The sequence below is a fragment of the Sceloporus occidentalis genome, unplaced genomic scaffold (genome assembly GCF_023333645.1).
Source record: "Sceloporus occidentalis isolate IW3139 unplaced genomic scaffold, rSceOcc1.0.p SCAF_6, whole genome shotgun sequence".
In the NCBI taxonomy this organism is placed as follows: domain Eukaryota; kingdom Metazoa; phylum Chordata; class Lepidosauria; order Squamata; family Phrynosomatidae; genus Sceloporus; species Sceloporus occidentalis.
Window position 1 is genome coordinate 35,563,938 of NW_028316986.1, and position 27,945 is coordinate 35,591,882.

Here is a 27,945-nt window from a genome sequence, read left to right on the forward strand (position 1 = left end):
TCCACAGTGAAAAAGCAATACTTGTGCAGCTGGAGGACAAGGGAGATTGCAGCCCAATATACCTTGAGTTCACCAAGTTTGCAGAGGCTCTCCAAATTTCTTCTCCAGAGTGATCAAATACTACTTGGGTCTTGTAGGACCTGACATATTCTCCAAAAAGTTTAAGAAATTATGGCTGGGACTCTGAAATCACAAGTACAAGTAACCCAGGATGCATTTCATTAGGCCCTGGAGACTTGCATCTTTTAGACTTGGTAAGTGTTATCTCTTCATCTGTCTTGGGCTGCCACTTTATATGTATAGGTGGCACAAACCACACTCCAAAGCCTTCATAGTTCAGAAAATGTCAGCCTTCCATGCAAGTCTTTTCCAGATTGACAGTTTTAACACCTTCACCTCAGGCAGGGATCGCTGAACTTGTTTTGCTTTCTACAACCTTCACATTTTCATTTCTTTGGGCTAAGATTAACCGTAGTGACTTTCACATTTTTAAACATAAATTTGCTTTCTTGTTTTTAAAAATCAGATTGCAATGCGCTCTCTCTCTTTCTCTCTCTCTCTCTCTCTGTGTGTGTGTGTGTGTGTGTGTGTTAAACAAGTCTGCTAGCTCCCTTACACAGTAAGGTAATAGTTAGGTATGCAGCCTTGCTGACTATGGATGTTGCAAAACTGCTCAGTTCTATTTCTCTCAATTCTATTTCTCTCAGACATAAGTCTACTAATGAAGACAAGTCCCCAAATGAATTCTAGGCAATAAAATTACACATGACCGAACTGTATAATTGTGGCAAATTCTGCCCCAGAATCATTCCTTCCATCCTCCGCAACTCAAATTATCAGAATTCAAGGTGTCTCGGCCTCTAGTATAGTGACTTGGGATCATTTTCAATTTGTGTGAGATCACTTTTGCTCTTGTGCTCTGGCTGTGATAAAGCTTCTCTGTCATTACTGAGGGCTTCTGAGCAGGCTTCACATGTGCCCAGTGTGTACTGTCATAAGTGACTCCCAGTAAACAGCTAGTGGTGGCAATGAACATAGTCAATGGGACCATTCCCAATTGTTGACAGTTATGGGATACACACACACACACACACACACACACACACTTTCCCCAAGACTGGTTGGTGTGCATTAGTGGATGGTGTTAATGTGGCATTCTAGAAGTAATGGATTCTTCATGAACTATTTAAATTTGCCTGAAGATGCTTCTTTACAGCTGTGTAAACTGAATTATCAGTTGGATATTACATTTTAACTACATTTCCTTTCCCATTCATAATGAGGGAAAGAGCAATGGCAGTAACAGCAGCACATGTCAGCACTGACTGATTCAGCTATTGCTTATACCAGGGTGGGCATCTGCCATATCTGCATTAGCTCCCATATGGAACCTTGGAAGATCATAGTCCTGTCTGCGTAATTCCACCCCCTCAATTTAAACAAAAAACCCCTTTTTGTTTATTGATTTATTGGGCTAAAAATTACAATCCTAGACAATTCTAATTTATACCTGGTTAGAAAAAAAATACTTCTGCTGGGTATAAAATGTCTGAGCAGTGGCAAGGGGGCAATATTGTCCCTCATACCCTCAGGGAAAAATAGGGAACCCTGTCTTGATTTCAGTGACATTAACTCATTTGAAATGTGGTTCTGGAGAAGAGTGCTGCAGATCCCAGAAACCTCCAAAAAGACAAACAAATGGATCCTTCAACCGATCAAGCCCGGGCTCTCCCTGGAAGACAAGATGTGGATCTCCAAGCAAGAATATGAAGTAGGAGGAAAGCAATGTGTGGAAAGGAAATGTCCATAAATCATGTGCTGCAGAAGTCTGCCTTCCTCAGTGCTTCTAATATTTTATAGCTTTAGTATACTTAGGAATTGAAGTTTTGTCTCTTTTGTAGGAATTATATACTTTTTGTGCATTCTCTAAATTGAGGCTGTCATACCTCAGCCACATCATGAGAAGGCATACCTCATTTAAAAAGACAATAATGCTCAGAAAAGTGGAGTGCAGCAGAAAGAGAGGAAGACCACATACCAGATGGATAGACTCATGCAAGGAGGCCAAGGCCTTGAGCCTGCAGGACCTGAGCAGAGCTATTGAGGACAGGGTGTCTTGGGGATGTCTCATTCACAGTTGACTCAAAGGCAGCTAATAACAAAAACTGGTAGGGTTGCCAAATTTCCCTTATTTGAGAGCTTGAAAGCTTGTGCCTTATTGGGTTGACAGTTGCCCCTAGGATGTCCCCTGTTTGAGAGGGTTGGAAAGAAATTCCTTCTATATAGACTGAACAAGATGCCAAAATATCCCATATTTTGGGATGTGCACCATTCACAAAGATAGAAAGGAGTGCATCATGTAATTTATGAATGTGGACAAGATGTTAATTTTACAGAGAAATGCATGGCTAGGTTAACTGGAATAAAAAATTTCATTTGTATTTAGATAGAACACAAATTTGTTAATAGCTTTTTCCTGATAGGAGCCCTGGTGGCGCAGTGGTTAAATGTCTGTGCTGCAGCCATTTACTCAAAACCATAAGGTTGCAAGTTCAAGACCAGCAAAAGGGCTCAAGCTTGACTCAGGCTTGCATCCTTCCGAGGTCACTAAAATGAGTACCCAGATTGTTGGGGGCAAATTAGCTTACAGTTGTAAACCGCTTAGACACTGCTTAGGCGGTATGAAGCGGTATATAAATGAAGCTTGTTTGTTTGTTTTTGTTTGATAGTCAACCCCCATGTCATGAATTTTGATTGTCCCTTATTGCTACTTTGAAAACTGGGCATCACTGCACTCTTGATGCCTCAAGAACTGCCTGATGGGGTGTTTATTCCCTTTCAGCATGTGAATTTCAGTGAGATGATAGAGAAACACACACACACACACACACACACACACACACACACACACACCAGACAGAAAGGGGGCCATCACAAAATTTTACTTATTCAATAGTCACAAGTTTTGTGATGGCAAAAAGCAAAGATTTTATAATAAGAGGGTAAAAAGGTAAAAGTATTCCTCATTGACAAGGTTGTCAAGTCATGTCCAACTATAGGACACGGTGCTCATCTCTGTTACTAAACCAAAGAAATAGCATTATCAGAGACTACTTTGTGATCATGTGGCCAGTATGCCTGCACAGAACATTGTTTACCTTCCCATCGAAGTGATACCTATTTATCTACTTGCATTTGCATGTTTTCAAACTGCTAGGTTGGCAAAAGCTGGGACTAGTGATAGGGGCTCACCCCATCATGTGGCACCTGGGCCTTGAACTGCCAACCTGCTGACCTTGCAATCAACAAAGCCAGCATATTAACCACTTGAGCCACTGCATCCCTATAATATGTGGGTACTACCTCAGTGTTGAAGCAATGTTCTCATCACTTTCTAAAATACATACTAGGCTTCATTCTGTGCCAAAAACATAGATAACTGATGTAGTCATTTGAAACAGGGAGGGGTAAAATGTTATCAAGAATATACAGAAGTCTTTTTTTCTTGTTCTCTCTCTCTCTCTCTTAAACAGCAGCAGCAGCAACAACAACAACAACAACTCCTTTTCTCTCCTTTCATTTCCACTTGTTCTTTGAATAGAGCATCTGCCCAGTCTTGAGGATTCTTGGGCTTCCAAGCATGACATAGAGGTGGATAGCTTTGGGGAGATAATGTTAATTCTTTTTAAAAAGGTTAAGTCTCGACTTGCTATCTTTCCCTGATACGTACATATTGTTTAGTCAGTTTCAGTCTGAGTTTGTTATGGAAGTCAGAGAATTGATTGACTGTTTAATCCTCTGTGTCCCTGAGAGGCAATTTTAATTATCACGTTAAGTCTCTAGCATTTTTATTGAAGGTAAGTAAGGCAAATATGAAAGCCACCTTACATACCTAATGAACAATGTGGGTCAAACTGATCTGTTCCACAGCTTGAAGCCAATGTGTCAAAAGGTCCATTAGTGTAATTTTTCTAAATTGGCTCCCTGTTCACTTCAGCTTCTGGGTTCACTGCCGTGCTACCCTGCTGAACTAAATTTAAGAGTTAGAAAAAGCCAGGGAACCTGAAAATGAAAGGCCTTTCTGGATTCATGGAGCCAGATTATCTGGTGGGGCACTTTGATTTGTGTTTCATTTATAAGCATACACCTAGTTGTAAATCTAATTGTTTTACTGGCTTTGTGCAAAATGGGATTAGTGTTCATTTTGTGATAATGCAAAGGAAACCTGCTACTATCAAGCAACTTTTTAAATTTTTATTATTTACAACCTAATCAAATGGCATAATTAATTGTACATGATCCCACTACTTTGATCAGAGCTTTTCCCAAGTATGTATGAATAGGTTTATAGCCCCAGGCCTAAATCTATTGGTTAATTCCAGCTGGATCTGACTCATGAATCAATGAGAATTTAGTAAATCAACATTTATATAAGTTCCATTGATTCAGCTGGGACTAACAATTGGATTTAGACCACTGTTTTAAAACATCATACACTATCGAGATGAGAGCATGAGCCTGTTCTCAGTAATGTTTCTGTCTTCAGAGTATGTTTAAGGCTATTATCAGGGAGAGTTAGGTGTTCCTGCTACAAAGAGGAGGAGGAGAGAGGTAGCTGGGCAGCCATTTTAAGTGGTAACTGTTTAATTTATTTTTAAACTCTAGGAGGGGTGTGCTTGTAGTCACATCTTCAGTGAGTCACATCTGTGAGTCACTAGGGGGCAGAGCTAGCAGACTAGCTCTATATTACTCCTCCCAGAGCCACGTGCCGTTATTTTTATTTCATTTTTTTTCATCCAAGGAAATCTACAGCAGAGGCAGAGTTGATTGAGCTCACTGCCACAAATTTTTGAAACATCAGGAGCTTTAACGTTGGTGTTTTCTGGAGGATTCTTTTTTTCAGGAGGAAGCCCACAGTTCTTTTCCAGTAATTTCCTAAGACTTTTCAGTATGGACACTGACGGAACCACAGCAGTCACCTGCAACACTTGTGGGATGTTTGTCTTCTTGCCTACAGAAGTGGAGAACTTCACATGCCCCAAATGCAAGTTGGTAGCCCTCTTGGAGGAGAAAGTGCAGCAGTTGGAGTCCAGAGTAGCTACACTTCAGCATATTAGGGAGCAGGAGGATTTCCTGGACACAACTGAAAGGATGTCATATTGAGGAGGGAGCAAGCTTGGTTTCTGCTGCTCCAGAGAACAGGACCCGGAACAATGGATACAAGCTACAGGAAAAGAGATTCCACCTCAACATTAGGAAGAACTTCCTGACAGTAAGGGCTGTTCGACAGTGGAACACACTCCCTCGGAGTGTAGTGGAGTCTCCTTCCTTGGAGGTCTTTAAGCAGAGGCTAGATTGCCATCTGCTGGGGATGCTTTGATTTGGATTTCCTGCATGGCAGGGGGTTGGACTGGATGGCCTGTGCGGTCTCTTCCAACTATGATTCTATGATTCTATGAATTAGGATAGTTACAGTACTATATGCCATTTTAACTGCCATGATTTTATCCTATGCAACCCTGGGATTTGCAGTTTAGGGAAGGCTATTAGGAAATAGCCAGAAAGATCAAGTGGTTGATCAAACCTATAAACCTCAGCATTTGATAGAATATTGCCAGAGCAGCAGTAGTTGAATATAGCACTATACTGTAATTGTGAAATGTGAAAGGGCCTGTAGATGCACACTGTTTTTATACTGGAAGAAATATCTTTTTTGCATATGCATACAAGGCCCTTATAATGTCTTCCTAATATTGTTTCCCTAGAGCAGAGATTACTTTTTGGAGTTACAACTTCAGACCCTCTCCACCCAAGCATTTGTCATTCTGAGATTCTGAGAATAGTCTCAAAAGAATTTTTCCAAGATTTGCTCCAGAAAAGGGGTGAGCTGTTTTCAGGATTTATTTTATTTTTAGTTAAAACTGTGAGATCTAAGACAATCAAAGCTTGGCACATATGCCATACATGAAGAATTAAAAAGTCCTGAGCCCCAAAATTTATTCTGAGTACTGGATCTGTATGGAGGTAATAGTCTACTCACCCAAAATGCTCTCTTCCCCCAAGTTTATAAGTGGTATGAGTTCAGATAAGAATGAGTCATTTTTAATTGAAATCGTAGAATACATCTTGAACCATCTATGCACTTGAAAAAAAGATTTTATAGAGCTGAATATGATACAGAAAAGAGTGACAAGCATGATTCTGGGACTGGAATAATTTCCCTGTAAAGAATCTTTGGGACTATTTACTTTAGAGAAAAAAAGACAAGTAGGAATCGTTATAAGTTGAGAGACAACACAAAGGGAAACACAATAGAATACATGTAGGGTGTGACTTTCTATCTTTCTCTTAGTAATAGAACCAAAGGTCATCCATTGAAGCTGAATTGTGGGAGATTCAGGATGGATGATACAAAGTATTTCTTTATAAAGTACCTAGTCAAACTAGAATTCATTTCCACAAGTTGTTTGCCTGCTCAGATGATTTCACAATGGGATTAGATAAATTCTAGAAGTTGAAGTTCTCAGTGGCAACTAAGCAGGGTGGCTGCATATCACTTTCAGTATCAGAGGTAGTATGCTCCTGTATATAATTATCAATGACCTGTAGCTGAGAAACAAAGGGCAGAGGATGCAGCTGGATACATGCCCTGCTGGTAGATTTCTCACAGACAACTGCTTGTTCTAGATGGAATATTGGACTAGATATCTCCTTGGACTGATCCATAAGGACTCTTGTTATGACGTTCGATCAGAACGTTTTGTTGGTCTACTTGTAATCATCCATATAAAAATCAGTAAATCCAAATCTACTGAATGTCAGTCCCTCCTCTAGACTTTATTGGTAGCTACTAGTCTCCTTCCTTCAGGCAGGTCCAGCTGTCCATAACTACCATCCGCCGGCCTGAGAGGGAGTTCACCAGGCAGGTCCAGCTCCATCAGGACAAGCCTGAAGGAACGAGACTCTCCCCTCCATAACTGCCCTCCGCCAGCCTGACAGGGAGTTCACCAGGCAGGTCCAGCTCCATCAGGACAAGCCTGAAGGAAGGAGAGTCCGCCCTCCATAACTGCCATCCGTCGGCCTGAGAGGGAGTTCACCAGTCAGGTCCAGCTCCATCAGGACAAGCCTGAAGGAAGGAGACTCCGCCCTCCATAACTGCCATCCGTCGGCCTGAGAGGGAGTTCACCAGGCAGGTCCAGCTCCATCAGGACTAGCCTGAAGGAAGGAGACTCTGCCTTCCATAACTGCCATCCGCCGGCCTGAGAGGGAGTTCACCAGGCAGGTCCAGCTCCATCAAGACTAGCCTGAAGGAAGGAGACTCCGCCCTCCATAACTGCCATCTGCCGGCTTGAGAGGGAATTCACCAGGCAGGTCCAGCTCCATCAGGACTAGCCTGGAAGAAGGAAGAGCCCTCCCTCCAATCCATCTGCATTGGTCCAGGCCTCAGAGGGAGAGAAGAACCACTGGACCTCATTCCCTTTCCCTCCACCATTCCCTTCTCCTTTTGTTTCGTGTCTTTTAGATAGTAAGCCTGAGGGCAGGGAACTGTCTGATTAAAAATAATAATTGTAAGCCACCCTGAGGGCTGAAGGGCAGGATATAAATACCTAAATAAATAAATAAATAAATATTGGTTGTCATTTATAATCCCATTTATAATCTCAAGGCTACAAACTCAGCTGCATTGGGCATGTGTTAATGTTCAGTTTTGAGAACAAATGAACAGTCGTCTATTTTAGAGCTTGGGAAATTTGCCCCCCCCCCTTTTTTTGCCTACAACTTGAATCATGGCCAGTGGCTGTACTGGATGGGGTTTATGAGATTTATTGTTCAAAATGTAACTTTTCAAAGCTCTGGTCTGACTTCAGGAAGGGAAGATGTATTCATGGTGTGACGAGCAAATTATTCAGTGTGTAGGCCATCTCTTTTTCAAATGGGTTCAACCACAGAGCTATCATCTCCCATTTCAACATTAATCTATGGTTGTTTTAAAAATCTGCATGGCACCTGCATATGCATGGCACCATGCTGGGAATCTGAACAGAATTTTCTCTCAGTACTATTTATCTTGAGACATCAGTCTACGTTCATATTATTTTTAATCGGAGAACTATGTCAGATGCATAATCAGGAAGTGTGAAAAATGGTGCATAACTCTGATCCAATTTGCACATTAGTTTGAGAGCTGCAGGTCACATCTTTTCAAGTCAAAATTCATGCAGATCAATCATTCCTAATTTTCATATATTAAAAATATGAAAAGAATAAAAATAGATAAATTCATGTGGTACAATATGGCTTGGCATGAAAAATGGAATATTGTTAGGGGAAAAAAACAGGGTCCCTGAAAGTACAGTGAATATCAGAATCCAGAAGTTTTAAAACAGCCAAACAACACTTAAAATGAGAAAAATTGTGGCAAATTCTAAGGTATATCACAAAATTGCTAACTGGATGTAAGTCAGATTCTGATAAGGTGTGATGGCCATTATCACAAATGCAATCATTATCAAGGACACTAGGTGTTTCTGCAGAATGGGAGAGGCATGCATCATCAGATCTGAGCCTGTGGTTCTCTGCAAAAAGAATTAGATTATGTATATATAGTTGACTAATTGTCCAAATGACTAACAAAGAAGATTTCATGTTTGGAAGACTGAGAGCTACAGCCAATTGTTAGTTCCAAGTAAAGTAGACCAACTGAATAAATACATAGTTTTTTGAGGCTTTTTCAGGCTATGCAGCCATGTTCTATAAGAGTTTATTCCTGACATTTTGTCAGCATCTGTGGCTGGCATCTTCAGAGAATTCTATGGATGCCAGCCATGAAAGCCTTTGACTTCATACTGAATAAATAAAATTTACATCAGTGTTGCCTTATCAAGTTCCCATTGATTCAATGATGTATTCTACTTGAGAGAATAATTGGATTTAGGCCTGAATGACTACAATCAATATAGCTCTTACTTTAGAATGCCCAACACAAAGAAAATATGAATCCTGGTACTCTTTCAAGAATTTTGGTTTTGAACCTGTTTCTTTCACTGCCCCGTCCCAGATTCATCCCTTCTCACTTGCTGCCCCTCACTCCAGGAACCTCCTTCCCCACGAGTACGGGTCTTCATTCTCTAACCAGTTTCAAAACTGAGTTGAAGACCATCCTGTTCAGAGAAGCATTCCCAGGCATTGCGTGACTATCATCTACACTGCTGAACTCCTCCAAACCTGCAACTTGTTCTCCTGATCCAATTCCTACTCATCTTCTAATTTCTATAGCTCCCTCTTTTCTGCCCTCGCTTCTCTATATCTTTAATCTCTCTCTCTCTATGGGTTCTTTCCCTATGGTCTTTAAACATGCTTTTGTTTCCCCTATTCTGAAAAAACCTTCTCTTGACCCCTCTTCTTTGTTTAGCTATTGTCTGATTTCTCTTACTTTTCTTTCTAAGGTTTTGGAATGGGTTGTTTACTCTCGCTGTCTTGAGTTTCTTGAAACCAACTCCATTCTCGATCCCTTTCAGTCCGGTTTCCACCCATGGCATTCTACAGAGAAGGCTCTCGCTAAGATCTCGGATGATCTTTTATGGGCCAAGGCTAATGGCCTTTACTCTGTTCTCATTTTCCTTGATTTGTTGGTGGTCATTGACCCCATTGATCACTCTTTTAGTTGATATACTTTCTGACCTTGGGTTCTCAGACTCTGTTCTTGACTGGCTTAGATTTTATTTGTCAGATAGATCTTTTTCAGTGGTCACGGGTGGTCAGGCTTTGTCTCCTGTTCCGTTATCTGTTGGAGTTCCCCAGGACTCTGTTTTGGGTCCCCTTCTGTTTACACATTGTCCAAAGGAAAACTCATTAGTTCTTTTGGCTTTTCCTATCATTTGTATGCAATGACACTCAGCTGTATCTTTCCACCCCTCACCTTTCTCCGGGTCTTGAACAGCAAGTTTCATCTTGTCTTACAGCTGTGTCTCAGTGAATGCAGCATTGACGCTTGAAGCTCAATATGTCCAAAACAGAACTTCTCATTTTTCCACCCAGGTCAATTCTTCAATACTCCTTTTCTGTTTCTGTTGGTGACATTTCTGTTTGACCAGTCCAGGAAGCCCGTAGTCTTAGTTTTATTTTTGATTTTTTTTCTGTCATGTATCCCCCAGATCCAGACCACAGCTAAGGCATGTAGATTCTTTTTATACAATATTGCCAAAATCCAACCATTTCTCTCTGCCTTTACTGCCAAGATTCTGGTCCATGCGCTAGTGGTTTTGCATCTTGATTTCTGTAATATCCTTCTGGCAGGGCTTCCTCTTTCTCACCTCTGTCCTTTAATTTCTGTCCAGCATTCAGCTGCACACATTATTACATCCACCCACTGCTCCGACCATATCTCTCCTTTGTTGTCATCCCTTCACTGGCTCCACCTCCCTTTCCTGTTGTTGACTTTTAAAGCCCTGCATGGGCTGGCCCCTCCTTATTTATCAGACCTTCTGTCTCCTCACCTTCCCACTCATACCCTCCATTCTGGTAGTCAAGGTCTGTTGTCTCAGCCTTGGATTTTCACTGCCCCATCCCGGATTCATCCCTTTTTTGCTGACCTTCACTCCTGGAACCTCCTTCCCCCACCAGTATGGGTCTTCATTCTCTAACCAGTTTCAAAACTGAGTTAAAGACCATCCTGTTCAGGGAAGCGTACCCAGGCATTGCGTGACTATCATCTGTTATTTGACATTTTTAATTTATTGCCTGCCTTACTTTATTGAACCCTTTCCTGTATTGTTATGTATTATTTATATGTATTATGCTATTATTTCTTGGATTGTATGCCATGGGCAGGTTTACTTTTATCTATTTTATTGTTTGTATGTACATAGCTGTGTGAATCTACAGTGCTATATAAATAAAGCATAATAATAATAATAATAATAATGAACCAATATACAAACCTAACCAAAAGACCTTTGAAATTTGCACTTCTGATATTTTTTCAATAGAGTTGCTGATTTTAAAATTGCATATAAAGATGTCACAATTAAAAAAAGGAAGTAATGTGATTGCTGCCATTACTATAGGTACAAGACTACTAATCCTAGAAATCTGAAAATGGAATGAACACTAATACAAAGGTGGATCCTGGCGGTATACATCTCATGTTTATGTTAGATAAATAAGATCTATCTGCATACTGCAAAGCCATCTTAGTTGCCAGAACTTCCCTGTCAGAGAAGACAAAATCGGACAAGCTTAATTTCTCCCAAAGCACTCTCCCTCCCTCCCATGCGCTGGTTTACTCAGGTGTAAAATGGCATGCGCGCGGGGGGGGGGAGGTGTCCAGAGCATCTTCCCTCCTGCATGCTGGTTTATTCAGAGCTCACCCCCCCCAGTGGTGCCACTGGCTGGGCCTCCAAACCCTCCAAACAATTCCGGGAGAGAAAAGGAAATAGGAAGGGAGATGAGCAGAGAGAAAGCAAGTGAGAAAGAGAAGAGAAAGCAGGGATACAGAAGGGCAACTGAGGTTAAGAGAAAGGGGTTCCTAACTCATGTGAAGGTCAGACTATTAAAAATACTTTTAAGGCATCATATTAGGAAAATTGCTTTTAACTAGGCATACATTAAGTAAAACATAGAAAAACATACACATTCCAAGAACTTCACGCACAAAGTGTACACATTTTCATGCAAACTTAAACAAGAATTCCATATAAACCAAATTTAAGACTACCAAAAAAAATTAACATGAAAGATGAACGAAACTTCACATTAAAAACATGAGAAATAAATTGATAGATTTGTTCCATCCCTAAATTACTGAATCAGTCCAATGGTGATGGGAAGCAGCTTTCCTGCATTTCCAGATATACCTATCTGTACTCTTACCACTGAAAACTTGAGGTTAGCATGAGGTGGGAATTTATATGCATGTAATGCTCTGCTCTGTTATAGTCTTTTCTATGCCTGCCTTCTCAGTAATAGATAATATTATTTTCTACAAAGTATTTCTTTTCTTCTCTTCGAAATGGACCACATTGATGAAATCAGCTTTCAAGAGCACAGAGAGTAATAAACTACCAGCAGTAAAAAGTATCAATAGCTATCTCAGACAATTGTGCTATTACAACTGCAACTTTCTAATTACTAGTTTACTCTTATATCTGCAATCTAAAGTGAAATAGTTGCATTCAGCCTATTATTTTTTTAATAAATCATATCTGAAGTTGCAAATTTTCTGTCATAAATCTGAAAGAAGCAATAATAGTGCTTGACTGATGCACAAGTAAGGGCAATGAAGATCTCTCTACCATTTGGCTGGTGAGTCAAAATGTATGAGTTCAAGGGCACCAGGGAGATCACCTTCTCAGGCTTGTAGCAAACGACAAAACTGCTACCAGTTCTTTATTTAGTTAAGTGGAGAAGTGGCCTCAAGACAGAAGTCCTGTTGACTCATTCTGTTATTGGGGGTGGGGGTGGGGTGGGGAGACTTACATGAGTGTTATGGTTCTTAGAGATTATGTGGGTGTGATCCCCCCATAAGTCCACATATGCAAAGCCCCCCTTCTCTTACTGTTACAATCTGACTGTTGTACAGCACATGAACTCAAAGTCTTGGTGCTTGTTATGCAGTAGGTTCCAGTGTAACTATACTACAGTATATTTACGCTACATTAAAGGTGTACATTGGGGCTGCGGTGGCTCAGTGGTTAAGATGCTGACTCTGATGATTGCAAGATCAACAGATTGGCAGTTTGAGGCAAAAGTGCCACGTGAGCTCCCATCACTTGTCCCAGCTTCTTGGGTCCGACGCATTGCGCGGGTAATACCCTCGATGTGGTCTTTAGCTTGGATCAGGAAAATGCATGGGCTGAGGTTCTTGGAACCTCGGCTCTCTCAACCCGTCCTTGACAGGGTCACACTTCCCCTGAAGGACAAAGTTTGCAGCCTAGGAGTACTTCTGGATTCGTCCCTGCAGTTGACATCTCAAGTAGATGCGACGGCCAGAAGTGGTTGCTATCAACTTCAGTTGATACGCCGACTGTGACCCTACCTGGACCAAAGGGACCTTGAAACAGTGGTACACGCACTGGTAACCTCTCGTCTAGACTTCTGTAATGCGCTCTACATGGGGCTACCCTTGTACCAAATTCGAAAGCTCCAATTAGTACAAAATATGGCAGCCAGACTGGTCACCAGCTCTTCAAGATTTGACCATCTAACACCTATATTGAAAGATCTTCACTGGCTCCCTATTAGCTTCCGGGCACAATACAAGGTGTTGGTTATGACCTATAAAGCCCTATATGGCTTGGGTCTGAGTTACTTACAGGACCGTCTCTCCCCATACAATCCGCCCCGCACCCTTAGAACATTGGGTAAGAATTTATTGGAAATGATGAACCCCAAATATGCTTCCACTTCACAAAGAGCCATTTCAATAAGGACTCTGAGACTGTGGAATAGCCTTCCTGAGGACATCCATTCGGCATCCTCATTGGAGATATTCAGGAAAGCAGTTAAAACTGAACTATTTCGCCAAGCATACCCAGATACGATGTAAAATAATGACTGACATGCCCCTTGAATGAGATGCTGCTTTATTTCCCCATTATATTATACTGAGTATTGTATTGTTGCTTGTAATTAGTAGTTAACATGCTGGATTTTAATGTTAATAATTGAGTCAGAGAATTTTAATTTATACACTGTGATTTTATTTCATCTGTAACCCTGCTTCGATCCAACTGGGAGAGGCGGAGAAACATAAATAAAATTATTATTATTATTATTATTATTATTATTATTATTATTATTCTGCCAACCTAGCAGTTTGAAAGCATGTAAAAGTGCAAGTAGATAAATAAGTACCACTTCAGTGGGAAGGTAACAGAGTTCTGTGCAATCATGCTGGCCACATCACCACAGAGTTGTTTTTGACAATGCTGGCTCTTTGACTTAGTAATGGAGATGAACACCACCCCATACAGTTGGAAATGACTTGACAACCTTATCAAAGGGGAAACCTTTACCTTTAAAGGTGTATAGTACATGTGAGCAACATGCAGCCCTCCTACCCCTATTTTGGAGCCCCCCAAGATAAACTAAAATAAAGGCAAGCTGCTGTTGAAATTTGGTGGCATAAGATAGTGCTACCATTGTTTTCTGCTGCAGCTCGGCAGAAAACCACAGCCAGAATAGATACTGAGAAGCTGCAGTAGGGGCTGCAGAGCAGAAGATGGAAGGGGAGAACTCTATACAGCAGATCCAGCTGCTGGCAGCAATGGGCATGTGGAGTCTCTGGCATTTCCCTACAGCCTCCTCCACATACTCCTCCTCTTCCCTGGGCAGAGCAGGGACAGAAAAAGCATCAGTCAATATCAGTATCCTCCCTCCTGTCTTGTTAGCTGCTGCATCCTCCTCCTCCTGCTTTTTACATACTGACTCCTATTTAAGTTAATATGCCTATTTTTACCTCCCAAGTGAATAATGAAGGATCTAATTCAGTCACTCTCCCCGACATTGTCATAAGGGTGCACAGAGCTACTTAGAATTAGTAGACTACACCAGACACGCCCCTCCCCCCATTATGGCTGATTTATGTTCACATTTTTGGTATTTTATTTTATTTGAGTTTTAGAATTAATTTAGAATGGTTTTAATTTTTGTAGTGAGTTTACTACATTGGATATAATCCACCAGTTAATTTCATCTCAGTAAAATTAATTTTTGAAATTTAATGGAAGTCACAATGGCCCAAAACAGATGGGCCAAAAAACGCGATCTGCGGCCGTGCCCGCACGATTTGCACCTGAGCTGTGAAAACCACACATGCCTGGCCACAATCGAGATTGCTGCTGCAGTTTTGAACCAGGCTGGCAAAAGGAGCAGAATTTAGCCACTCCTTTTTGGTCTGGTACTTTGGGAAAGACAAAGGTCTAGTGCGGTTTCCCTCCATGTTTGGGGTGTGCATCATCTAAATGCTATGCCCTGAATGCAGCCAGAAACCGTGTTTTCTGGCCCATCTGTTTCAGGCCAATGTTAAAGCTGTGTACAACCAGCATATTTTGACCCCCCCCCCCCAAGATGGGGAAAAGTTGCAAGAGGTTGAAGGTTTGCATGGGTCAACCTGGATTGAATGAATGTCACTGGATGGGCATTAAAACTGATTTTCTCTGCATGGTGACATAGTCTGGTCGCCATGCAGAGACTCTACGTTTGGATAGTGGAAGATCATAATGCCAAGTGCGGTGGTATTAATGAATCATCAGTATTTCCCCCTAATTTTTATTTTACAGAAGTTATCAGTGTGAGAACCCAGAAGTCTCAGCATACTTTAATTAAACCATTAATTTATTAGACCTATAGCTTTCCCATCTCATTCCATCACTATTCTTTTCTATCTCTATATGTCCAAAGCAGGCATGAACACTGCTTTTAGAAGCTGCGTAGACTTGGGCTGCTGTCACAAATCATGTGAGAAAGAAGAATCCAAAGTTGAGAATCAACACTGAAAATCAAACTGAAGACGAATGTTCTAACTTGATGCAGAGATGAACTGCTCAAGAATGTGTACTTGGTTTATCATAATGTTCATGTAGGCTTTTATGTATGCTGGACAAAGACTGTTAAAAGCATTGTATGTCCATGCCCTTGAAGTCTTGATACTAGGCTACTGCAGCATATGGTGCATGGGGCTGCTCTTGAAGATAGCTCAGGAAACAGATTATTCAGAACGAAGTTGGAAGATTGCTGAGAAGGGCCAGTTAGTGAGATCTTGCCAGGACTAAACCTGACTCCCAGTTCACTTCTAAACTCAAATGAAGGTGCTGGAGCCTACCTTTAAAGCCCCATAAAGCCTAGGGCTCACTTACCGCGTGGCATTCGTTGCACTGCCTTCTTTCACAACAGTTCACCCAGTCACTAAGATCACCAACAGATGTTCTCTTATTACCACTGTCACCACCTAAGATATGATGGGTAGTACTAAGGGAGAAGAGGGTCTCTATAATGGTGATATCTTGATCCTGTAATGCTTTCCTTAGAAGGGATCATGCAGTATCTTTCAGAAGCCAGGCAAAAACCTTTTATTATTCTCCTCACTTTTCAATTCTTTTAGTATTTTTTAATTCACTGTATTTGTGAATGTTTTAGCTTTCTCTTTTTTCAATGACTGAACTGTGGTTTTAGCTATTATTGTCATTTTGGCATTGATTTTTAGGGATTGAATTACTGTCTTATCTTGTTGCAGTCCACCTTGAGCATATTTATACTGGTGGTTAAAGGATATATGTGATTCATTCCTCTATATAGCTGCTCATATGTGTATGCTCAGATATATGGACATATACAGACATTAATTTCCACCTTGAAATTAAACTCTAGAAGCAATAAAGTGCACTGTCCCCCTCACTTTTTGTAAACCATTTCTATTTTATAGGCATTTTTGGAATGTTGCCTGATCAGGATATCAAATCTAAGTAACATTTTACCAAGAATGTAATAATCAGGAATTTATTTCTGAACAGCCTCTAAATACTAGAGTCCAAACTCTTGCTTTAAATAAGGGGTGGGGAAAGTGTAGGGCTATTTTTGTGCCTGCCAGATGGTCCTTGGAGAGGCACAAACATATATATATATATTTTACAAATGTCTTTGCTCCAAAATGCCATCCAAAAGCCTTCTAGGGGTGTGGAGGGCATTTCCATTTTCCTAAAAAGATCCAGGAAAGCCCCCCAAACATATTGAAAATGCACCCTTGGTTTCCTAGAGGGTAGTTTGGAGCAAAAGGTTGTGTTGTTTTGCAGGGTGTGTGCAGCTGTCAGGAGCTACATCATGCATCTTGCCCAGTATGGGTTTAAGTATTACTACAGAATTGTGAGATGTATCTGGGTTTAATGTCTTATGCCAAACTGAGGAGTAATGATGGGACATGCAGTGAGGTGTTGACTGTGAGGAATTGTTAATCACATTCCTCTGTGCTGAAAAAACAGAGAGAAAGGAATTGTGCTTGACTGGAAACTACCCAAGGTTATTTTCCTGGGGATGCAAGCAGAAGAAATAAGCAGGGAGGTTATGGGAAATGAGAGGAATAAGGTTGTTTTGCTTTTTAACGAATGAGAAAATAGTCCGTCAATGATTTGAAATTGTATGTATTTTGATTATGTGCTGCTAATGCTTGCTGTTTAGTTCTGACCAAATATGTTTCTGGTATAAAACTCTGGTTACTAAATAAGAGTTTTATGGATTTTACTACTGAAGCCTGAATTTCTGAACTAAGGGAGTCAATAAATAATAATAAATAATAAAAATTTTATTTATATACCGCCCTTCCATCAGATCAGGGCGGTTTACAGCAATTAAAATACAATAAACAATAAACATTAAAATCATACAGTAAATACATGAAACATAAAAACAAAAGGCCCCAGGTTAGCCAGTCCCGTTGCCAGTGCGGCGGAAGGAGGCCTATAGGACCTTATTCAGGGAATGCAATCCCAAACAGGAAGGTCTTTAAGTCCCGTCTAAATTGGGCTAGGGAGGTAGCTGAGCGGAGCTCTATGGGCAGCGTGTTCCAAAGGGCCGGGGCGGCGATGGAAAATGTCCTCCTGGTAGTGGAGACAAACCTCGCCCCGGGAACCCTAAGTAGTTGCTGCCCAGATGTTCTGAGGGTGCGGGGCGGAATGTATGGGGAGAGGCGGTCCTTCAGGTATCCTGGGCCCAAGCCATTTAGGGCTTTATAGGTCATCACCAACACCTTATATTGCGCCCGGAAGCGGATGGGCAGCCAATGGAGATCTTTTAATACCGGTGTTATATGGCTGGCCCTGGATGTACCAGTGACCAGCCTGGCTGCCATGTTCTGCACCATTTGAAGCTTCCGGGTTTGGTATAAGGGTTGCCCCATGTAGAGTACATTGCAGAAATCCAGTCTCGAGGTTACCAGGGCGTGTACCACAGTTTCAAGGTCCCTATGGGCACAGCTGGCGAATAAGCCGAAGCTGATGACAGGTGCTCTTGACCGTCGCATTCACCTGAGCAGTCAGGCGAAGGGACGAGTTAAGAAGCACCCCCAGACTGCGCACGGAGTCCTTCACAGAGAGCGTGACCCCATTCAGGACAGGTGGAACCACCGCCATTCCTGGACCAGGGGAACCTATCACGAGTACCTCCGTTTTCTCTGGATTCAGCTTGAGTCAGTTTTCCCTCATCCAGCCCATTACTGACTCCAGACCGGCCACGAGAGGAGAGACACCATCCTCAGTCACTGCATCAGTCGGAGACATAGAGAAGATTATTTGGGTGTCATCAGCGTACTGATAACCCCGCGCCCCATGTCTCCGGATGATCTCTCCCAGCGGTTTCATGTAAATGTTAAATAGCATGGGAGACAGAATGGCTCCTTGAGGGACCCCAGTTTTAAGGGCCCTCTCATCGGAGCACACGTCTCCCAGCTGCACCATCTGGGACCTCCCGGAGAGGTAGGACCGGAACCACTGGAGCGCAGTGCCCCCGATTCCCACCTCTACCAGGCGTCCCAGAAGGATACCATGGTCTATGGTGTCGAAAGCCGCTGAGATGTCCAAGAGCACCAACAGGGACACGCTTCCCCTGTCGATGCCCAGACGGAGATCATCGACCAAGGCGACCATGGCCGTCTCAACCCCGTAACCCGCCCGAAAGCCAGTTTGAAATGGGTCCAGATAATCCGTTTCATCCAAGACCGCCTGAAGCTGGATTGCAACCGCCCTCTCGATCACCTTCCCCAAAAATGGCAGCAGTGAAACTGGCCGATAATTGTTATATACCATGGGGGCGAGGGAGGGCTTTTTTAATAAAGGTTTTACAATGGCCAATTTAAGATCGGATGGAAATTGCCCTTCCCTCAAAGATGTATTAATAATCCGGCGTAACAATAAAGTTACAGCCGGTCCCCCCTGGGCTGCTAGCCACGAGGGACAGGGATCGAGAGAGCAGGTTGTCTTCCGAACACTTCCGAGGATCTTGTCCACATCATCGGTACTTACCAACTCAAACCGATCCAGTTTAATAAAGTCCACGGAGGCCCTGGATACCTCTACTCTAGGTTCTGCCTGAATGTCGGCGTTAAGACCTTCGCTTATCCGAGAAGTTTTATCCGCGAAGAAGTTGTTAAATTGGTCACAGCAGGCCTTAGAAGGTTCAAGGATCTGGTTCAGGGCAGGAGGGAGCTGAGTTAGCTCCCTGACTACCCTGAACAACTCTGCTGGACGCGACTCCGTGGACGCGATACGAGCACCATAGAACGAATTCTTTGCTGCTCGTATCGCCTCTCCGTAGTCCTCTAACAATTGGGCTAGGAGAGTCTTGTCGTCTAAGCGAAGGTGTTTCCGCCAACGGTACTCTAGCCGTCGCAGCTCCCGCTTCCTTGCCCAGAGATCTTCCGTATACCAGGGCTTACGTTTGGGAGCGGGTCTGAGAGGGCGCTTGGGAGCGATACTGTATATAGCCCTCGAGAGACCGGTATTCCAGATACCAGTCAGGGCATCAACAGAGTCGCCGTCACTTCCAACCATGGATCCCTCTAGGGCTTCCTGGAACCTTTTGGGTTCCATTAGCCTTCGAGGGTGGACCATCCTAATGGGTCCACCACCCCCGGGAGGGATCTGGGTAGAGACCTTGATTTTCGCCTCAACCAGGAAGTGATCCGTCCATAGCAGGGGGGAAATATTAGATATTTCCACCCACGGATTTTCCGCATCAGAACAGAAGATCAAATCGAGAGTATTACCCGCACAATGCGTAGGACCCAGAATCCGCTGGGACAGGCCCATGGCCGCCATGGTATCCATGAATTCGCGAGCTGCACTGGGTGGAACATAGCTGGCCGTGAGGGAGATGTTGAAGTCGCCCAGGACAAGTAGCCTGGGCGTCTCCAGCATCAGTTCAGCGACCAGCTGTGTCAGCTCATTAAGGGAGTCCGTTAGCGCACGGGGTGGCCGATACACCAACAGAATCCCTAGACTGTCCCTCGCCTTTAGGGTCAGGTAAATACACTCGATATAGGACGTCTGTCGGATGTGGTTCCTGGTGAGGGACACGGTGTTCCTATGTATCAAGGCCACACCCCCCCTGCCCACCTAACCTGGGCTGGTCCTTCACCGAGAACCCGGCAGGCAGGGCCTGAGCCCACACAGCATCCCCTTCAGGCCCAAGCCAGGTCTCGGTAATGCAAGCCAGATCGCAACTTCGGTCCTCCAGCAGATCGTGGAGGATGTGGGTCTTGTTGTTGATCGATCTGGTGTTGCACAGGAGCAGCAACAGGGTTTGTGGCATGGTTGGAGTGACCCTCAGGTCCCTTGGGTTGGGAGAGGGACAGGAAGGGGAGATAGATATGAGGCATCGATCTCGCCTTCCCCTGGAACGCAAGTCCCTCCTCCCACCGCCATACCTCCCCCTGCCCCACACAACCTCAATAGGAGCTCCGCTCAAGGTGATGTTATCCCCTTCCTCCCCAGCCCATGCATCCCCCGCATCCATGACCTCCCCCCCACCCTACACCAGCAATTTAAAGAGCAGAGGTTAGCCACCACAGGCATCCTCTGCTCTAGGCTAACCCACAACCTCCCAAGCCCAGCAAAAACTGCGCAGCTGCGCAACTGCGGAGTCCCGCAACGGTGGCCCTTCAGTCCGTGGGCGGCACTCCCGGGGCGGTGCGCAGATGCGCACCTCCGACACCCCGGGAGGAGGCCGCCCGGCAGAGGCGCGGCTCTGGCTGCGGAGTCCGGTGAGGAGGCGGAGGGGGCGTGGCAGGAAGGTCCGGGCATCCGGCTTTTAAGCTCGCCGCTCTCACCTGACGAGCACTCTCCCTGTCTTCCCCCCAGGAGTCTTTAAAGGGCCCGCTCCCGGCTGCCGCAAAGTGCCAAAGCAGCCTAAAAAAGAGTCCCGCAACGGTGGCCCTTCAGTCCGTGGGCGGCACTCCCGGTGCGGTGCGCAGATGCGCACCTCCGACACCCCGGGAGGAGGCCGCAGTCCTCCAAGGTGTCTTGAGGGGCTAATGTGGCACCTAACTCTTTTCTGGTTGTCCATCCCTGCTTTACAGCTTCCTGTAACTTTCACTTGCCTGTTTGTACAATGCCATTATTTATCTAGTTTTCACTTGTATAATAAAGTATGTCCCCCAGAAGCTATGAGAATTGCAAACCATCTCTTTAAAAATATTATCACCAAACCTTTGAAAAACCTGGTGTGTGTGTGTGTTCAAAAAAAGTTGAATGGAAACTTTACTGGCCAAAGATTATAAATATTCAGAGCCCTCATAAGTATCCCAAGTTAGGCAAATTACACCAGCATTTCTGTAGTCCTTGCACACATTTCTCCTGTATTTAAGAAATACAAGTAGAATGCATTGCCCTTGTGAAGATATTTGTTTATTTATGCTATTTTAATACTTACGGCTACTTTTGATACTCATGTGCCCTCTGAAAGGTCCCATCAAGGAATACTTGGGAATCATGGCTATCTGCAACGCTTGAGTGGGGAAGAAAAAAAAGGCAGACATGAGTAGAAAATATTAATATTTACTATTGTGATAACTTTTGGTCAGATCCTGAATAGCATTCAAGAAAACAGTACCACCCAGTGGATGTGGGCCTAAATCCAATGGCTAGTCCCAACAAAGGCAGAACCACAGAATCAGTGAGGTTTACCTATGTGTTGACTCACCAGTCAACAATCTATTCTTCACTTGACACCAACTGGTAAGATTCAGGCCATGTTCTGTGCAGAAGGCTGAGATTCTAAGTATCTAGATAAGAAAGCCAAAATATATACATGGGTACCTCTCCCCATATCAGGAGTGGCAAGCGTGTAGTCTGCAGGCCAGTATGTCCCCTCAAAAATATTTTATGGCACCCAAAGCTCTCCATGTGATTTGTTTAATTGTTTTGTGGAACAGCATTTCAAATAGCTTCAAGTATCTGGTAGTCTAAGATTTTCTTCCTGAACAAACACATTTTATTTTGGTGATTCACATGATGTTCATCCCAAACTATTTCCTGGGAACTCCAGGGATTGTCAAGGGCTTTTCATTCCTACTTCCAGGTTATTTTAAATGAACTCAATATTTTTCTGAAAGGAAATGGATCTCTACTTGGCTGTCTATCTTAGATGGCTGCCACCAGTAAATAAAGCTATTGTTTCTAGGATACAGATTTGACAGAGATCAAGTGATGGTAAAAGGAATGTTTGCACCTAAATAAAATGATCCTAATTTTAATTAGTGAAATATTGCTAAAGCACTTTAGCATTTTGATTCTAACTCCTGAATAATAATAAAGACAGTTCAGTGGAAATTGGTGAAAATCAATTTCTGAAATGTGGCATAAGTCTTTGGAATGAACTCCTTAGAGAGGCCAGGATGGTCTCACCCCTGCTCTCCTTTCAATGTAAATCAAAACAACAGGCTTTTATAAACTAATTAGGGCTGGGTTTTAATGTTGTGCAGTTCTGTTTTAAGGTTGATAAAGCCAATGTGATATATTGGTTTGAGCACTGGACTACTTCTCTGGAGATCAGGGTTCAATTCCCCACTTGGCCATAAAAACCCACCGGGTGACCCTGGGCGAGTCACCCACCCTCAGCCACAGAAAACCTTATTATAGATTTGCCTTAGGTTCAGCATAAATCAGAAATGATTTGGAAGCACACAAGAACAATATAGGAGTTTATCACATGCAAAAATAAAGTGACTTACTCATACCAGGTACCTTCATCCCAGTAAAACTTTGATATCAACTTAATATCCAAAGGGATGTTTGGTTATGTAGCAACTGCAGGTGCCCGAATGAGAGGGCAATGGCCCAACCAAATAAGGAGATTTGGCAGACTTGTCTTGGAAGCACTAGCACACGTAGACAGGATTGGTCCTGTGAGGCTGGAATCTGCATAATCCCTTCAAACAATTGTGTGATGGAGGGCAATGCACCAGGAACTTGCCAAAAGGTTGGGAATCAAAGGACTCTTCCTTCTAGAGATGATGCCTTTTTGTGTTGATTGCCCTGCTATTTCCCCCAAACCTATGGACATTCTTCCTCCTGGAACAATCCTTTCAACTCCTGAGGAACTGCTAGTTTTTTGTAGGATTTTCAGGCTATGTGGCCATGTTTTCAAATAGTTTATTCCTGATGTTTTGCCAGCATCTGTGCCTGGCATCTTCAGAGAATGCTTCAGGACCTTTTTCTCCCTATAAATATGCCTGTTTGGGGAAGCCCCAATTCAGTCTTGGCTGAACACAGACAGACACCCTGTCCATTTTCTCCTTGACTCCTTGGCACAAGGTCCCTGATGCATGCTGAGCCAGAATCATCCATTGTACCCCCAATCGGAGCACCATGCCTGAATCTGCTAATGTATCTGTTAAAACCTTCTGAAATTATTATCAGCTATCACCTTTGATACCATTAGCTCTTGTGTGCATGAGTGAGTGAGTGCCTTTGTGTGAAAGTAGATTTCCCTCGCTGGTATAAATAAACTAATTTGGAATCTGCTGTCAGGACTTCTGGGTTTGGAACTCATATACATAGGCTGAAATCCCAGCTTTTAAGTTGCTGCTTCCTATTGAGCTAAATCCATTCCTTCATTGAAGTCAATTGTGGGTGCCCTTCCGGGACCTCAACATTTTGGATAACACTATCCAAAGTGCTCAAACTATTTTGCAGTTTGTGTTCAGCACCTTGGGCAGCTCCTTTAAAGCTTGGAGCAGCTTTGCTGCTCCACTGATATGGAAGCTACTAGCTGGTCTAGCTAGCTAATGTGAAGAAGGCCATGTATAAAGCTCTTCACATAGAGGAATGTCTTTTATAGAGTAGCTATAGTTATGGTAATAAAGCTGGAAGATATTTTCTTGAGGAATCAATTCATCCCTCAAAGAATTAAGGCTTTTTTTTTAAAGGGGCAGTCAAATTCACTGATCACAAATCAGATCCCAAGGCATGTGGGCAGCAATTTTCAGAACATATGAGTGCAGGTCTGGGCTATAATTAGGTGACGGACAAGAGATTGTATTCACTGCGGTGTGTTTCACAGCCTTTTCATGCTGACAAATTATACTGGAGAAATAAGCTCCATTTTGAAAATTGTGTTTTATATGAAGGGCTACTTTCTGGAGCATCTATTAATTTATAAATCCAGGAAGACTGTTAATATTTCTCCTCCCCAATGTCTTGGAAAATGAGAGGACCATTGTGATTTATTTGGTTATGCTGGATGTACGGTCCTTTGTTTGGTGCTGAGTCAGCCAAGCTTAGCTGAAAAGTTCAGCGAGTGATTGCCTAAGTAAGACCAGACTGAAAACAGAAATAATAATAAAAAATGACATTGCTGTGAGGACCCAAGCAATTTAACTAGCTCCCAGCAAGGGAACAACAATTTTACCTGTGAAGTACAGCAATAAATTTGTAAAGCAGGCAAGTTGCTTGACTAAAATATTGACACTGTTAAGTGAAGGGAGAAACTTCTGATAAATGGACTGAATTTACAAACCTTGTCATCTTTTTGTTATGCTTTTCATATTATTTTGCTTAGTTACCAGCAGTTGCAACAGACTTTAACATGGCATATTTGATTTAAATTCAAATAATTAACTGTATAATATTGCCTTATCAACTACATTATAGCCTCCAGACCCTTCCCCTCATGTTGATTTTGTACCATGATAGGTTTGGGGAACATACAAAATGTAAAGGTTTCCCCTTTGACAGGGTTCTCAAGTTGTGTCTGAAGATTTTCACACCAGCTGAGAAGCACTGGTAAAATGTTGCTGGATCCTTGAGAAAGCACGAATGTGTGAAAGCCTGACCCCCTTCCTCATCACTAGGGAATCATCAGCTCTCTCTCCTGGAATCATTCCAGGAGAGGGAATTTCCTCTGAATGGAAATGGATCCAGCAATGTTTTACCAGTGCTTCTCAGCTGATGTGAAAATCTCCTTTGACTGTAGGGGGTGGTGCTCATTTCCATTACTAAACCGTAGAGCCAGCATTGTCAAAGACAACTCTGTGATCATGTGGCCAGCATGACTGCACAGAATGCTGTTACCTTCCCACCAAAGTGATATCTATTTATCTACTTTCAGTTTTACATGCATTTGAACTGCTAGGTTGGCAGAAGCTGGGACTAATGATGGGAGCTCACTCCATCATGCAGCACTTGGGCCTTGAACATATGGCCCTCTAGATACTGAGTTCCAGTTTCCATAAGGCTCATCAGCATAGGCAGTGGCAAGAAATTATGAGGATTGCCATTCAAGTGGATCTGTGACCTAGAAAAAGTCTTATATGAAGCTAGCGCTTCCTCTACAAAACTATCTTTCCTCTCTAACAATTTTGAGGATGCATAGTATACTAGCCCGTTATATAATTTAATAATGGCTGGAATCTGGCTAGTAACATACACACATATAACTCATGGTTTTGTTATTGTTGTTTTTTGTCCCTTCAAGTTGTTTCTGACTTAGGAACCTTACATGCCCATATATCAACCATCAACCATGGAGGACAACCTCATTTTCTTCCCCTCATACCTGAGCAGACCACTTTTTGGGTGGCCTGAGTTGCCTCTACCCTTCATCTCCCTAGTCAGCCTCAGCAGCACCTCCTTGAGAACTACCAGAGTTGCAGGTGGAAGACAGGTGCAAACCTGCATATGTGGAGGATTATGACCTGCACATATAGTGCTGGATCTTTACCCTTGACTTTATTTTCATTCCCTATAGATAGGAAAAAAACAGCAACTTTATCCTACCACCTAAAACATTGCTTGAATTGATAAGTGCCCAATCTGATGAACATGTTTCATTGGTTTGTGATACATAAGGTTATCACCTGATCTGGAGAGTCAGATAGTGCACAGTCTGGTCTATAGGAGGTTTGTGCCATTACACAGACTGCCCCCTCCTCTTTTCTTTTTCTTTCTTTCTTTTTCTTTTTTAAAGAAGAGTTATATATGGACTATAAAGGAGTGACATTTTCCTGTAATGCAACTTGATTTTGGAACTTCAGTTACCAAAAAATATTCACCATTGTTAATGTCGTGCTTTCATGAATTGTGAGGGATGGAAATGCTAAGTGGAAAATGTTACAAAATTATTTTATGCCACAGTTAAGATACTATAGTTTCTTACTTTTGATTACAAATTATGAAACTATAGTAAATGGAATGTAGTGTAAAACTGGGATGGAACTGTTTCTGGAGGGATCATAAAGCAAGTTCTCATACTCATCAAGGACAGAAGATTTTGTACTTTTGAATGAGATCTTCTCTAAGAGGAGACTTGATGTCTACAGTACTTGATAAGTATCATCAGTTCCTTTATGCTTGTCTCAGAAGTGGTTCCATCCTTGGAAATGTCTGGTTGCTCTTCTTCAAGTACAATGAGAAGTGTGCATTATTGTTATCTTTTCATCTAGTTTCTGCTTCTTTCAGTTATATTTCAGGGACAGTTTTGCACTGGGAGGATGATTTTACACTTAAAAACACAAGAGAAAATTATTTTCCAGAAATGGGTGTCTAATATCCATAAAATAATGGAACACACTAAGAAAGTGAAAACAGACAGTAGATGCGCTAATGGAAAGTTATAAGACACACAGTGTACTTTTCTGGAGCATGATGGCAATGATGCTGATGCTCCAGTATGAGACCAGAATAACAAAGACATTCACTTAAAGGATCATATGTACCAGGTTTTAAAGAAAGCAAATGATAGCTGTAAAGCAACATTAGCAACTGCCTAGGAAAGAAGGAAAAGCTGGAAAGTTTCACCCATATTGGTTTTACAGATTTTCAACATCTCCTTCAGTCTCTCTAACTTCAGTTCAAACATCTCCTGAGCTCTATTCAAGTTAGGATTAACTTGAATGTATGAAGAAGAGGAGCAGGCTAATTAAGAACACTATCTCAAGATCTACTGTGGTACAGGTCCTCAACAATGTATAACAGTAAAAAGTTAAGTCAGGGGCTGTAGGCCACCTCTGTTGTTGAATGTTGAACATAACAGTGCCCCATACCCTCCAACTGTCTCTATGGGGGGGGGGGGCAGTCTTGATTAATCCTCTGTCATCTCATTATTTTCCAACTGCTCTTAAATTATCCCTTCCTTTCATTTTTCCTCTTTCCCCTTGGCTGACATCAGCTGCTGCAAACTGAGTGGCTGTGCAGATGGGCAGCTAAATGCCACCTGTTTTTGCCCCAGAAAGAGGCTGTGGCTACAAGATGTCACGGACTGTGGAGGGACCAAAAAGAACCTGCTTCTGGACAGGGTTTTTTGCATCCCTGAAGGGGTGCCATTGCCATGCTCGTTTGCCATGATGATGCCCCTTCTGCATAGCACCGTTTGGACTCTGCACCTGAGGGATGTCATCATGGCATGCTGTGTGTGTACAGGCATGTGCCAAGATGGCACCTGGGCTGCAGAACTAAAGATCAGAGCGTGTGAACGCTCAGTCCTAGTTTAGCCCTAGTTCGCCTGCAGGCCGACACAAAGGAATTTATTGCACTGGCCCTAAAACGGGCCCAGTGTGTTCTAAACGTGTTTGCGCACGCGCACGGAATGGGATGGGGCCAAAAACCCCATTTTATCGCATGCTGGAACACTGCCTTTGCTGCCGGGCGTTCCGGTTGCATTCCCGTTCCGTTCCAGAGGGCGCCATTTCTGGGGATGCTTAGAAACAGTTCCTAGAAATGGCGCCCTCTGGGACGGAATGGGAATGCAACTGGAATGCCCGGTGGCAAAGGTGGTGTTACAGCGTGCGATAAAATGGGGTTCTGGGCCCCATCCCATTCCATGCGCACACGTTTATAACGCACTGGGCCCGTTTTAGGGGCCGTGCGATAAATTTCAAAGTGTCAGTCTGTACAGGCTCTGAGTTCAAGGTACAAAAGTAATGTCCACTCAATTAATTTGGGTGGTGGTGGTAGACAGGAG

General features: G+C 42.9%; 1 protein-coding gene across 2 annotated transcripts in view; it reads right to left on the reverse strand.

Moving 5' to 3' along the window:
- Positions 1-27,945, reverse strand: part of LOC149310611 (spermatogenesis-associated protein 7 homolog) — a 103,733-nt gene that overhangs the window by 61,609 nt on the left and 14,179 nt on the right. For both annotated transcript variants that reach the window (XM_089528324.1, XM_089528323.1), the window contains exon 2: positions 21,418-21,492. In XM_089528324.1, the coding sequence (XP_089384450.1) occupies positions 21,418-21,492 (75 nt within the window). The remainder of the gene's footprint in view (positions 1-21,417; positions 21,493-27,945) is intronic.